Source organism: Chaetura pelagica, unplaced genomic scaffold (genome assembly GCF_000747805.2).
Source record: "Chaetura pelagica isolate M959 unplaced genomic scaffold, ChaPel_1.0 scaffold677, whole genome shotgun sequence".
Taxonomy (NCBI): Eukaryota; Metazoa; Chordata; class Aves; order Apodiformes; family Apodidae; genus Chaetura; species Chaetura pelagica.
In genome coordinates, this window is record NW_009953987.1 from 1 (window position 1) to 13,343 (window position 13,343).

Genomic DNA, 13,343 nt, shown 5'->3' on the forward strand with positions numbered 1-13,343 from the left:
TAGTTAAAAGTAAAAGTAATAGTTCTTAAAAATGGTCTTTGGAATAATTTTAAACCAAAAAGTTGTCATTTATATGCTGTAGTCTTTAATGGGATTTCTAAATTTTGTTTGAGTCTGTATAGATTTCAGTCTTTAAAGGGCACAAATATTCAAATTATTGCTGGTAAGAAAAACATTTCAAGCTGTGCCTGTATGGCATCATGTAGAGTCTTTACCTTGCATACATAAACTATTTTTGAAGATATATTTTGATTTGTTTTTTCTCTTTCTCCTCTAGCGATGATTAAAGCTGAAGAAAACAGGTATGTTTTTAATGGTCTGCCAATGTTTTTTACTTCAAGCTGCCTGTTTCCTAAAAATGAGATCTGTTCCTTGAATCTTAAGTCATTCTCCTTGCAGCTTTAAATTCCAAATAGTGGCTTAATATATAAACACTGGAAGAATGTGTTCTAGGTCCCTTTGTAACTGAAGGGACTGATACACAGTTCCAGTCAAGTTTTTATTTTCTCTGAGCTAAGATGGGTTTGTGTTCTTCTGAGAAGTCTTTGTAACTGCACCTAGACCTGTCATTTCCCACTGTATTAACTTTACTAACTTGTTTAAACAGCGGGTTGCTCTCAACCACTAAGTTGTCTCATGCTTGTGTGTGACTGTCCCTGGTTTTGACCCCTGTAGCGTCAAGCCTGACGACTCCACTCCCACAACGGCTGCTTCAGCTGCTGAGGCAACAAACACAACCACCACAGCCACCACTGCTGCTGAAACAGCTGCAGCTGCGACCACCACCACTGCTGCTGCTGCAGCACCAGCAGCCTCGGAAGGGGAATCTGCTGCAGCCTCTTCTGGGGCAGAAAACGAGAATTCTGGCACGGCAACGGCTGAGGAGCAGGGACAAGCAGCTTCTGCACCTGCTGGGCAGGACCAGAGTGGAGAAGCTGCAGCTAATGCAGCAGATGACTCTTCCAAGCAAGAGGCCTCAGGAGAGTAAGTGAAATTACAAAGCACGTGGCTTTGCTGCAGCTTTGTGTTTCTTGTAGGATCTGGTTTATCTTCAGTTGTAGGTGGCCAGGCTGCTTTGGCAGTGAGCTATTTCTTCAGTGAAATGTGAGCATGAATCATAGAATCAGAGAATCCCAGACTGGTTTGGGTCAGAAGGGACCTTAAAGATCACCTAGGGACACCTCCTACTAGACCAGGTTGCTCCAAGCCCCATCCAATTGCCCTTGAACACTTCCAGGGATGGGGCAGCCACAGCTTCCCTGGAAAACCTGTTCCAGTGCCTCACCACTCTGACAAGAGTTTATTCCTCCCCCTCATGTCATTCTCAGACACAGGCTGGCTTTTTGGTACAGTTTTAGCTGAAGCAGATACATAACCCAGAGAATTACTGATCAGTGATTCACATCTTGCTAAATTATAAGCAACTAGAACCAGGGTCTTAGACTGGCAAGAGTGGAACAGTAAGAAAGAAAGAAGTATTAAATCTCTTTTTAGAAAAATTATTGCCCTCCCCTTGCCAGCCCTCTCCCAAAGCTCTCAAACTCTACAGAGGACATGAGTAGCATTGAACATTCCATAAATTTTCCATGGCTCTAAAGGTTTCCCAGGGTAACATTATATACTTACCCTGCATGTTTCCTCTTCAGACCTGTGCAATTGGCTGTCCTTAGAAGGAAGTGCAATCCTAAACACACCTTCATGTGTTCCACCAGAAATGAGATCCTTTGGCTTTTCATAATGGAGAATTATGTGGAGAATTAGAGCTTGTGATTTTTATAATTCAAACAACAAAGAAACATGCTGTGAGGGACTACAGCCAGCAGGGCATAATTTAGAGCAAAAGGTCTATTTTTAGGGACTCTGCTATACATTTTTATATCACATCTAAATTAAAATATTCCTGCTAAATTTCAACGTTAGATTTTTATGAATAATTTCTAGGTAACTTGAGCAGGTGGCCAATTGCATAAGAGAGAATATTTTTCTGCAGTAGTTTGCTTTTATTAATCAGTCTTGTGTGGTGTCTGTAAGGAAGAGTCTTGTACAAACTGTGCTGTTTCTCATGTGTTACATTGATACTTTCCTTTGAGTTGCCATTTTAAAGACATGGTCTCTCTGGTTATTGTGGTTTATGACCCTTCAGTGGCTCTAACTTAGGACAACAATTGCTGAAATAATTAAATCACTGATTTTTGTGTCTAGTGCTGCTTCAAAGAAGGAGGATGAAGATGCCCAACCAGTTAAAAAAACCTACACCTGGAATACAAAGGAAGAAGCAAAGCAAGCATTTAAAGAGCTGTTAAAAGAAAAGGTATTTCAGTCAATTACTCTTAATGCTTTAAAGAGCTAAAAAACCTGCATTTGCCAGAAATTGCTGGATCTTCTTGTGTGTGTATGAAGAGTTTGTCACTGGTGTGGAAGAGGACTTTTGTACTAGACAAAAAACGGGGAAGACACTTACTTATCTTTGTTTTAAAGGTGGGGATGAAATGGGAGCAAAATGAGGCTTTGGCTTTCCCTCTGAGTGTATGGAATCTGTGTTTTGTGTGGAGGGTCAATATAGTTGTGTAGGAGACAAACTTCCAGAAGAATTTACTGTAGAAATGGCAATAATCCCCAAAGTTCCTTGTTTCAGTTTCCTTGTTGACTGTTAATATTATATTGTTTTTTTAATTGTGACATCAGAATGTTTTCTTAACCTCAAAAGCTTAGTGCCTGTTTTTTTTTTTTCCCCTAAGGGCTATTTTGTAAGGAATTGGTCATTGTTGGATGTTGATTCCAAATCTAATTAGTTAATGATTTCATTTTTTCACAGCGAGTACCGTCCAATGCTTCTTGGGAGCAAGCTATGAAAATGATCATTAATGATCCTAGATACAGGTACTGCTTCATTCTTTCCTCCTTAAACTTCTACACAAATACCTGCCATAACTCTTTATTATTTTAGTAAACATTTGTGCATCTGTGAATGTGTAGCATTGTCAGGGAACTCTGTTCCTTGCAAGAAATGCAAGTCCTAGCCTGATTTTTTCATTTGGAGAAGATGTGATTCTTTGGTTTTGTTTTTTTCATTGAATTCCCTTTTGTATAATTGACTTTGTTGTTTCCTTTTTCTTTGGCATGAAGTGCTTTGGCAAAATTAAGTGAAAAAAAGCAAGCCTTTAATGCTTACAAAGTTCAAACAGAGAAAGAAGAGAAAGAAGAAGCAAGATCCAAATACAAAGAAGCTAAGGAATCCTTCCAGCGTTTCCTTGAAAACCATGAGAAGATGACATCCACTACAAGATACAAGTAAGAGCAGTAAGAAATGGAGTTCCAGCCTTTTAAGGTTGCCATGTTAATCATAATCAAGTGTTGCTCTTAGGGAATGCTAACCTTAATATGTGCTCAGCCTGCAAAAGCCATATATTCACATTTTTTAACTGTTTCCTTTGTTTATAAAAGATAAAAAGATGGCACAGAAAATGTTTCCCAAGATTGAAAATGAGGGTGATGTCCTAAGAAAGCTTTGCTACTTACAAGCCAGTTCATGAATGCTACTGTAAGCTGATGGGGCAATTTAAGCTGATGTTCACCAGTAAATGGTTGTATGCTTTTTTTTTTTGCTTTGTACAGAAAAGCTGAACAAATGTTTGGGGAGATGGAAGTCTGGAATGCAATCTCTGAGCGTGACCGTCTTGAAATTTATGAAGATGTCTTGTTTTTCCTGTCTAAGAAAGAAAAGGTAACTTTCTTTCAAACTTACCTTTTCACTTGTTATCTGTAAATTAGTTTCTGGCTCTTAGGAAGGAAATCCTACAAGCCATGCAGTTCAGAGTGTTGTTCAGGGACAGTCACAAAGGGGAGGGATCTGCAGGAAAGGCCTGGAGAAGCATCTGATAACGCTGCTGCACTCCTGTGGAGCATACACTGCTTATGGGTTTCAGGTCAGCTTACCCTCTCCAAAGGGAGAGGGAAAAGAAGGGAAGGGGAACTATGAGACACTATGGATAGGGAGCTCCAGTTTGGCAAGTTGTGATGGGTCCAGGGACCAAGGAAAAAAGCATTGGTGGAAGTCTTCAAAACTGTGACTGGTTTTGTTGAGGTGAATTTGGAGACGTTGTTCCTTATTTCTCATTGTACAGTACATGAGGGGTATGGGATGGAGTTAGCAGGGAGATGAACAGATTCTGTTCCTGCACAGTACACAGCTGCAGCAGTGGGACTGACTGCTGCAGGGTAACATTTTGGAGAGCAGGGTTTCCTGAGAAGCCATCTCTCTGGCACTGGGCAAGCATGTTGGGAGCAGCTGGCTCTGGTTAACTCTCCCTGGTTCGTTGCAGTCTGCCAGGCAACCCCTGGCTTGTCTGTGTGTGGCAGATACCACAGCAGTTCCTTTGAAAGGTCTTTGTTTTCATTGACATTTTATTGTTAATTTTGCAATGTGCTCCATTTCTAGTATGCAAAAATTGCATGTAGGTCCAAATGGTATTGCACTGCTTTATGTGTAAATGAAAGGTTAGTTTTGTGTTTTCTTGGAGAACAAACTTGAGGGGTTGTGTGTTTCTGTCTGTACAAAACTAAGAAAGAAAATGCATTTTCTGCTCAGGAACAAGCCAAACAGTTAAGGAAGAGGAACTGGGAAGCTCTGAAGAACATACTAGATAATATGGCTAATGTCACTTACTGTACTACTTGGTCAGAGGCTCAGCAGTATCTGATGGACAATCCTACATTTGCAGAAGATGAGGAACTTCAGAGTATGTAAAACATCCATGTGTTTCTTTTGGAAGATGGGGTGGGTTTCTCTTCAGCAATGGAGGCTCCTGACTGGGTCTGGCTTCCTCTTGCCCAGTCCTGAGCAGCTATAGGAGCTGCTGAGCAGACTTGTGTAGAGGATCCTGTCTTGTTTAGTTCCTAGGAAGCAGAATCAGCTTCACAAGTCATGACTGATTCATCTTAATGATAAAGCAAAGGATAACCTTTTTGTGGGGATTGAACTGCCTTAGGGATTGTTGCCTTTGAAATGTGAAGTAGTATTTGACAATGCAATCTGTGTTGCAGTTGCTTACCCCACCTTCTGCTCCAGTGAGACCCTGCTGTGTTTGCTTCCCTAGGGAAGTGACTGGGTTTACTTAGCTGGAGTCAGAGGCAGTTTCTCCATGATGAGCACACGTTTCTTACAAACGAGCTGGTGCTGTGTTTGAAGAGCACTGTGTCCACTGACACAGCTGCTGAAGCACTGGACAGAACGCTCTCTGTTCTGCCCTCTGTGTTTTTAAGACACCTGTGGCAGTGTGGGGAGATGCACCAGTGCTCACACGTGGTGTTTTCTCACAGAGGCTGCTGGGCTCTGGTTTGGCAGGGATCATTTCTCCAGGCTGGGTTCTGCTGCTGTGCAGATCACCTGGTGTGTCAGTGCTCAGTGAGGCTTCCTCCTGCAGGGCAACTGGCAGCCAGCTCTTCTCTCACAGGAACTGAACACAGTGAGTGGGGAGAAATACCTGATTGTCACTCTTGTTATCTGTTGCTAGACATGGATAAGGAGGATGCGCTGATCTGTTTCGAGGAACATATCAGGGCACTGGAAAAAGAGGAGGAAGAAGAAAAACAGAAGAGTTTGCTTAGAGAAAGGAGGCGGCAGCGCAAGAACAGAGAATCCTTCCAGGTTGGTGGGCTTCCTTGTCCTGTCCTGGCCACACCTGGCTCAGGTGTTCTGTGCAGTTTTTATTTCTTGGGGTAGGCTAATGGGTATGTGTAAGGTGTCAGCTATCAGGGCTGTGGCATTTTGTCTGCTGTGTCCTACATCTGTTTGCCAGGAAGCTGCAGGAGTGGGGGGAAAGTCAAGGGAAATGGGTCTGAGCAGAAGGGAAGTGCAGTGGGAACACTGCAGGTGGTGGAGGAAGGCAGGAAGAAGCAACAATGTATAAAACTACTTTTCAGTTGTGATTTAACAAACTGGAGTTCCAGTTACCAGAAGTATCCATTCCAGCTGTTAGCCAAGCAAAAGTATGATGAGTGACAACAAATTGCCATTTGACTTGTGTTTTGTAGCTATTTTTAGATGAGCTGCACGAGCATGGCCAACTACATTCCATGTCCTCTTGGATGGAGTTGTACCCAACCATCAGCTCTGACATCAGATTCACCAACATGCTTGGTCAACCTGGTAAGAACACTGTCCCTTCCAGCCCTGTAGAAAGAAAGGTACAGGTCTTGGATTTGGGGCAGAACAAAGCAGGGTTGTTTGTATGTTTTCTAAATGCCTAAAAAAATGCAGCTCTTTTATTAGAGCTAGCTTTTGACTTATCTAGTTTTTTCATCAGGATCAACAGCACTTGATCTTTTCAAGTTCTATGTTGAAGACTTGAAGGCACGTTACCATGATGAAAAGAAGATAATAAAGGATATCTTAAAGGTGAGAGGGGACAGTGCTCCATTGTGGGGCTGCCTTCTTTTAATGCCAAGTGTATCGTTCAAGTGAACTCTTTGCTCCTGGGAGATGGGATTTCAGTTTGTGTTAATGTCATGTGCCTGAGCTCCTGGCCTGCCTGATGCCAAAGAAGCAATTTTCTTACAGGATAAAGGGTTTGTGGTGGAAGTCAATACATCTTTTGAAGATTTTGTTACGGTCATCAGTTCAACTAAAAGAGCTACTACTTTAGATGCAGGAAATATCAAGCTGGCTTTCAACAGTGTAAGTATTAATACATAGGAGTGCTCAAACTTATGAAATCTCTTGTCAAAACAAGAACTGGCATTTCTTTTCAATCTATTGCTGTGGCTGCTTTCATAATATTTGAGAGAGGTGCTGTGCTTTATTGTTGCTTATCCTCAAATCAGTTCCCCAAAGACAGATTGCAGAGGTGTATCTTTCTTGAAAACATAAACATTTCAACTTGGGAAATTCTGTGCTGGGAATTAAGGAATGTTCTCTCCTATATTTGTGACTTTTCTCTTGAGGGATTTTTGGTGTGTGTTTCTGTAATCATTGCATTGCATGATGCATTAACTCTGTTGGGGGAGGGACTTTTGACAAGCTTGTAGGGAGAGCATGAGGGGTCATGGATCAGAGCTGGAAGAGGGGACATTTAGGTGAGACATTAGGAGGAAATTCTTCAATGTGGGGGTGCTGAGACACTGAAACAGGTTGCCCAGGGAAGCTGTGGCTGCCCCATCCCTGGCAGTGTTGAAGGGCAGGTTGGATGGGGCTTGGAGCAGCCTGGGCTGGTGGGAGGTGTCCCTGCCCATGTAGTGGGTGGAACTAAATGACCTTTAAGGTCCCTTCCAACCCAAACCAGTCTGGGATTCTAAGATTCTCTGATTCTATTTTAGATTCTATTTGAGATCAGAAATTGCTTGCTGTAAAAAATAAGTAATTGGTTAATTTTCCTGTATGCCCAAGTAGAAAACTCCAAAGGTGAACTGTTTGGCTTCCCAAAAACTGCAGTCAGCTGAAGTCTTTATGAATGGTTCACTTTGATACCTTCCAAATGATCTCATGGCTTGTCTGTGCTCTAGCTGCTAGAAAAGGCAGAAGCCCGTGAGAGAGAGAGAGAAAAAGAAGAAGCTCGCAAGATGAAGAGGAAGGAGTCTGCCTTCAAGAGCATGTTGAAACAAGCTACTCCTCCCATTGAGCTGGATGCTGTCTGGGAAGATGTAGGTATCACACCGAGTTATCAGTGTCTCTCCAGATGCCCTGAGCAGGCTGCTGCATGCTCATGTGTTTCTGAGTCAACCTGGATTCTCTTGAGCTCTTAGTGGTTTTGGTAATACAGCTTAGACCTGGAAAAATCATCCTGTCATTCAGTGAGATTTGATGTGAATAACTTCAGTCATAATTTCATTTGAACACAATTTAAAACAAAACCATACAACCCTTTAAGCCGACCAACCAACAAACACCACCACCCCCAAACAATAATCACATGAGGCCCCCAGACTTCATGTAATTTTGTCCTGGTTAAGATAACCTTTAAAATCTGTCCTCTCAGAGTGTGCTTTGTATCAAGAAGCTGGCTTTAAGAAGTTCAGCCTTGTAAGGACAATAGGAAATGGGCTCCAGTTGTGCCAGGGGAGGTCTAGATTGGATATTAGGAAAATTTTTTTCACTGCAAGGGTAATTAAACACTGGGACAGGCTGCCTAGGGAGGTGGTTGAGTCTCCATCCCTGGAGGTGTTTGAGAGACATGTAGATGTGGTGCTGAGGGACAGGGTTTAGCACTGGACTGGGTAGAGTTTGGTTATGGTTGGTTGAGTTGAGTTATAGTTGGTAGAGTTGGGTAATGGTTGCTAGAGTTGAGCTAATGATTGTTGGACACTGTGATCTTAAAAGGTCTTTTCCAACCAGAAAGATCCTGTGCTTCTGTAACTGCACAATGGCTTTTTCAGTCATGACAATCATATGTCCTATATCATTATTGCTTTTATGTCTGAATGGCTGTATTTCACATTAATATTTCATTCCCATTTTTCTTACAGATCAGAGATAGATTTGTGAAGGAACCAGCATTTGAAGACATCACTCTGGAGTCTGAAAGAAAAAGAATATTTAAAGATTTCATGCATGTACTAGAGGTAATTATTATTTTATTTTTTCCTGATTAGAGAATATACAAAAAAATTCCTAGTTGATTTGCCCTTCAATTCTTTGGGAAGGGAGAGGGATTTACCAGAATTCTGCTGATTCCTGCCACAGTGGGCATTGTGTGTTACCTAAAAGCAATGGATATTAAAACCTCATCTTGAAAGTAAGGAACTGAAGAAACATGCTACAGTTATTTGATGTTGTTTGATACCTATTTGTTCTTTTACTCTGCTTCCCTACAAGCCTTTTCAGAAGGTGGTATCAACATTCCCTGGTTTATTTTAGAAAAGTGGTTTATTGCTGTGTTTTCATACAGAAAGTGATGGAATTGGAAATAGAACTTCTGCAGTATTTTACTCACTACACATCTGGAACTTTAAGAACATGCTAAGCACTGCAGATGTCCTTTTTTTGCTTTTTACTGCAGCCAGTTCTGCTGCTGTGCCTGAGGAGGAGGATGTGGTTTGGTTTCAGTCCTGATTTTTGGCTGGGCCATGGCACGAGTGAAGCTGCAGCAGTTTCAACCAGGCATTCTTGTTGAATAAGGAGCTGGTTTTCCCTAGACAGTGAGACCTGATTTTGCAGCACGTAATCTTTGGGGTTTTTTTTTGTTTCCTTTTCTGGAGTTTGCAAGGAATTTTTGAAGTGGCTTCATTTCAGAGCATCACATTTGGCAAAGCCAGGCAGGCAGTGTGTCCCAGGCCATCTCCCATCTTTACCTGGGAAGCACTGGGATCCAGGCAGCAGAAGCTGTGTCTCCTGCTTCCTAGGTGCTTGTTAGTACAACCTTAACGTGGCAATACTGGGTTTGGACACAATAAATGTGTGGCTTGTTTTTTATTCTTACCCACTTGTCCTGGTTTAGTGGTCAGGGCAAACCAAAACCAGAGGGCAGAATTGCTCCCTCTTCACCCCTCCAACCTCCCAAGGGTGGATAAAAGGGGAATAAGGAAGAGAGACTTAAAGGTTGGAAATTGAAACTGGAACAAATTGGCTGTAACACAGAAAAGGGAGTAACGTGTTGGGGAAAGAACAGGTTTATAAACCTAGACAAAATGGATCTCGAGGATGGCAGGAGGAGATGGGTGAGGGTCTCTTGGGGCAAGGCTGGCTCAGGAGAGGGGCCCATGGCTCCTCACACCTGATGGAGTTGGATTCTGGAGAGCACCTGGCAAGCTGGAGCAACCTCTGAGCAGCAGCAAGGAAGAAGGCACAGGAAGAAAAAGGGGGATGAGCTTCTAGTTCTCCTGGCTTGCATAGAGGATGGCAGGAGGTGGGAGGAAATCCTGACCCCTCTGTGTTCTGGCCCTCCCAGGTGCTTTAGGGGCCTAAAGACCCTCTCTCTAGTTCCTCTTACAGGCATCAACACCCTGCCAGGCCACTTAAACCACTGTGAGACATGGATGCCTTTGTGGCTGATGAGAATCACCCTGACAGTTCCTTGCTGCATCCTGTAGACCACTGGTAATCTTTGTCTTTTCTTGTCCTCCAGCACGAGTGTCAGCATCATCACTCCAAGAACAAGAAACATTCTAAGAAGTCCAAAAAGCATCACAGGAAGCGATCGCGTTCCCGCTCGGTGAGTGTTTCACAGTGCCTTCAAATCCACTCCTGTCACTGCTGCTGATCCTGTCACCTTGCTAATAATAATAATCCCCCCTGGATTTGTGCCCCAAGGGCTCAGAGTCTGAGGACGACGACAGCCATTCCAAGAAGAAAAGGCAACGTTCAGAATCCAGATCGGCCTCGGAGCGTTCTTCCAGCGCAGAATCCGGTACGGGATCTGCTTGGTGTTGGCTTTGAACAAAAGCCATTGTTGGCTTTTAGCTGAGGGCTGAGGTTTGACTGCAGGGTCTTCACCATTGTCCTGCTTTTGTTTCTCCCCTGTGTCTGCAGAGAGAAGTTACAAGAAGTCGAAAAAACACAAGAAAAAGAGCAAGAAGAGAAGACATAAGTCTGTAAGTGCGGTTGACTTCCTTTGAGTTCACAATTTGGCACCTGATGGGTTCAATAATCCTTTTTAGGTGTCTGGGATGATCCAGCCAGCTTGGTAAGAGGGACTGTGTGAGGAGGGTACTGGGAACACAGGAACTTTCTGTTTGATGCACCTTTATATTAAACCATTTAGGACTGCTGAATGTGGGGGTTTTAACTGCAGCTGGGCAAGCAGATGGAAAGGGCTGTACTAGTATCCTGGTGGTTGCTGTTTATCATGGCAAGTCTTTGGCATTCCCTCTCCCTGGGGGAATCCCTGCCCACCTTCTCCTTTTGCCTTCTGCTGAGCATCATTCCCTGTGTTTCTGTTTTAAGATCACTCCCAAAATGCATAGGAAAGGACCAGGTCTAGGAAAGAGACATTGTTATTTGTTGCAGGTCTGTACACAGCTGGGTGCTTGGTGCCTTCCCACAAATCCAGCACCCAAATTGAGATTTTCCATGACATTTATATACAAAACTATTGAGTTAGTAAGTTTCCAAGTCCATCCTCCCTGTAGTGATTGGTCAGTGATTTACCCAGAGTTATCTTATGGTTACATCACTATTTCAACTGTCACACATGCTCAGGTGAAGTGTCTTCAGCAGGGGTCTTTATGACCTGGGGGTGTGATTTTTAGTGTTATAATGACATGATAATGAGCTAAGTTCACCTGAAGGACACAATATCACAACTTCTGCAGCTCCAACTGCCCCAGACTGGTTTGGCCATCAGTCTTCTTGATTTTGGTTGTTCTTAATCACCCCCTGCATTCCTTAGTTCCAGTTATCTGTATACACCTCAGGTCTCCTCTGCCAAGTTGGTGATGTACATGAGACACTCCCTGAACCTCCTGATGACTCCTGGTTACTGCAGGATGCCCTTGCTCAGTTCTGCCTGTGGCACCAGCTGTGCCTCAGACTGCAGTTTTCCCTTGTGTGTATTTATACAGAACACATTTTGCGCAAAATAACCTCAGCATTCTACATCCCTGAGTCATTTTCCAATGCCTGTGTGTGCCTGAGTGTCAGGGCTGCGTCAGAAACTCTGACATGGAATGCACTGGAGCACCCAAAGGACCTCAGAGCAGGAGGGAACTTCCACTCGAGCACTTCAGGCCCAAGAGTACTTTTTTCCCCCTGGGTAAAGAAAGCAGTTTGAGTCTCTGAACTCAAAACTCTCAAACTGAAGAATTCTTCTGTAATTTCTGAGCAGTGGGCAGTGTTCCCAAGGAGGGAACAGTGACTGTTAGCCCTGGGGTCAGATGTGAGCATCAAAGGGCTGGGACAAAACCAGGGCCACATCAGCTTAACAATACTGTGGAATAAACCCACAGTTGTGCCACCTGATCCCTCACAGTGAGGTTAATGCCCAGGATAGAAGCCCAGCAGCCTTAAAGCATGCAGGTATGGCTGAGCAGCCATGAAGCCAAAGAATCTTTCCCAGATTTCACCCTCTCCAGAGATCTTGTGGAATCAGTGGCATTTGTGCAGGGAAGAGGTTTGATGTAGGACATCCAGGGTGACCCCTCTGGGCAGGGAGAGAGACTGGGGAATGTTCTGTAGGGAACAAACCTCTCTCCCTTTTGCTTTTCACATCACTTCAGTGATGTTTTTGCAGTACTTAGTTTACAGTGCAGGATGTGCTTGATTACTAACCACTTGGAGCATGTGGTCTGTATTTAAATGAAGTCAGACTTTTCTGAGGTGTGGTTATTCTGCAAATTAATATTTGAAATATTTAATATGAATCTTTTCCCCCTTTCTTTACACAGGATTCACCAGAGTCAGATGTTGAGCGAGAAAAAGACAAAAAAGAAAGAGAGAGAGATGGTGAGAAGGACAGAGCAAGACAGAGATCTGAATCAAAGCATAAATCTCCTACTAAAAAGCGGCCTGGAAAAGATTCTGTGAGTTTCCCTGTTTCCTCTTTATCTGCTTTGGGCTCCATGTACCTGCAGGGTGCTAAGTTTCCCTGTTTCCTCTTTATCTGCTGCTTTGGGCTCCATGTACCTGCAGGGTGCTAGGGTGGGGTGTTTTGTATAAGGTGCTAGAGCTCTGTTTATGTCCCATTTACGGATGAAAAGGGCCAAGTGCTCAAGCAGAGCTGCACCATACAGGTCCTGTTCCCTCATTTAGTGGCTTTTTATCGATCTGTGAAATTGCTGTTGGATGAAATGCTCCTTCTTGCTGCTCCCTGGTGTGAAGGGGGAGTGAGGCACCTTGTTCTAAGGCACAGCTGCAGCCTGGCCTGTGCTGGGGCACAGTCATGTTCCTGACTGAGCTGCCCTTCTCTTCTCCAGCCAGTTGGCCAGACTGGGCTCAGCAGAGCTGGGCAGCACAGCTGGCTGAACACTGGAGGGACCACGGCACCATCCCAGGGTGCTGGAAAATCCCAGTGGAACAAGAGTTCCACAATCCTTGCACTCTTCAAGTTGGGAAGTCCTGTGGGAGCATGTCACTGCAGCCCTGCTGTTTGCTGGGGAGCTGCTGTGTGTAGCTTGTTTTGGAAGGGGCTTAGAGCAGTAGTGTCCAAGGCATGTAAAAGATTTCTTTTGGTCCAGCACCTTTGAGATCTCTGTGTGGGGGGGAATTCCTTGCCCTGCTCTGGTTGGTTAAATTGTAGTGGTGTCCTGGATAATGCCCCCAGGGTCTCACCATCCAAGAGGAGATGGGAGGACACATACCTGCTTTTTATATCTCAAAATAAGCTGCTGTGGCCTCCAGATGCCTTTGAAAAAAAACAGTTACCCTGGTATAGCATGGCAGTGTCTTGTTGAGAACATGAACTGGTGTGGTTCAG

At 43.8% G+C, this 13,343-nt stretch overlaps 1 protein-coding gene across 1 annotated transcript in view; it reads left to right on the forward strand.

Annotated features, from left to right (window-relative positions):
- The first annotated feature begins 279 nt into the window (after positions 1 to 279).
- Positions 280 to 13,343, forward strand: part of PRPF40A (PRP40 pre-mRNA processing factor 40 homolog A (S. cerevisiae)) — a 13,543-nt gene continuing 479 nt past the window's right edge. The window contains exons 1-17 of the mRNA XM_010002248.1: positions 280 to 302; positions 676 to 984; positions 2,203 to 2,311; positions 2,816 to 2,880; positions 3,127 to 3,291; positions 3,616 to 3,724; positions 4,589 to 4,739; positions 5,514 to 5,647; positions 6,034 to 6,148; positions 6,306 to 6,397; positions 6,560 to 6,676; positions 7,501 to 7,638; positions 8,461 to 8,556; positions 10,059 to 10,145; positions 10,244 to 10,340; positions 10,463 to 10,524; positions 12,316 to 12,450. Of these exons, the coding sequence (XP_010000550.1) occupies positions 280 to 302; positions 676 to 984; positions 2,203 to 2,311; positions 2,816 to 2,880; positions 3,127 to 3,291; positions 3,616 to 3,724; positions 4,589 to 4,739; positions 5,514 to 5,647; positions 6,034 to 6,148; positions 6,306 to 6,397; positions 6,560 to 6,676; positions 7,501 to 7,638; positions 8,461 to 8,556; positions 10,059 to 10,145; positions 10,244 to 10,340; positions 10,463 to 10,524; positions 12,316 to 12,450 (2,004 nt within the window). The remainder of the gene's footprint in view (positions 303 to 675; positions 985 to 2,202; positions 2,312 to 2,815; positions 2,881 to 3,126; positions 3,292 to 3,615; positions 3,725 to 4,588; positions 4,740 to 5,513; positions 5,648 to 6,033; positions 6,149 to 6,305; positions 6,398 to 6,559; positions 6,677 to 7,500; positions 7,639 to 8,460; positions 8,557 to 10,058; positions 10,146 to 10,243; positions 10,341 to 10,462; positions 10,525 to 12,315; positions 12,451 to 13,343) is intronic.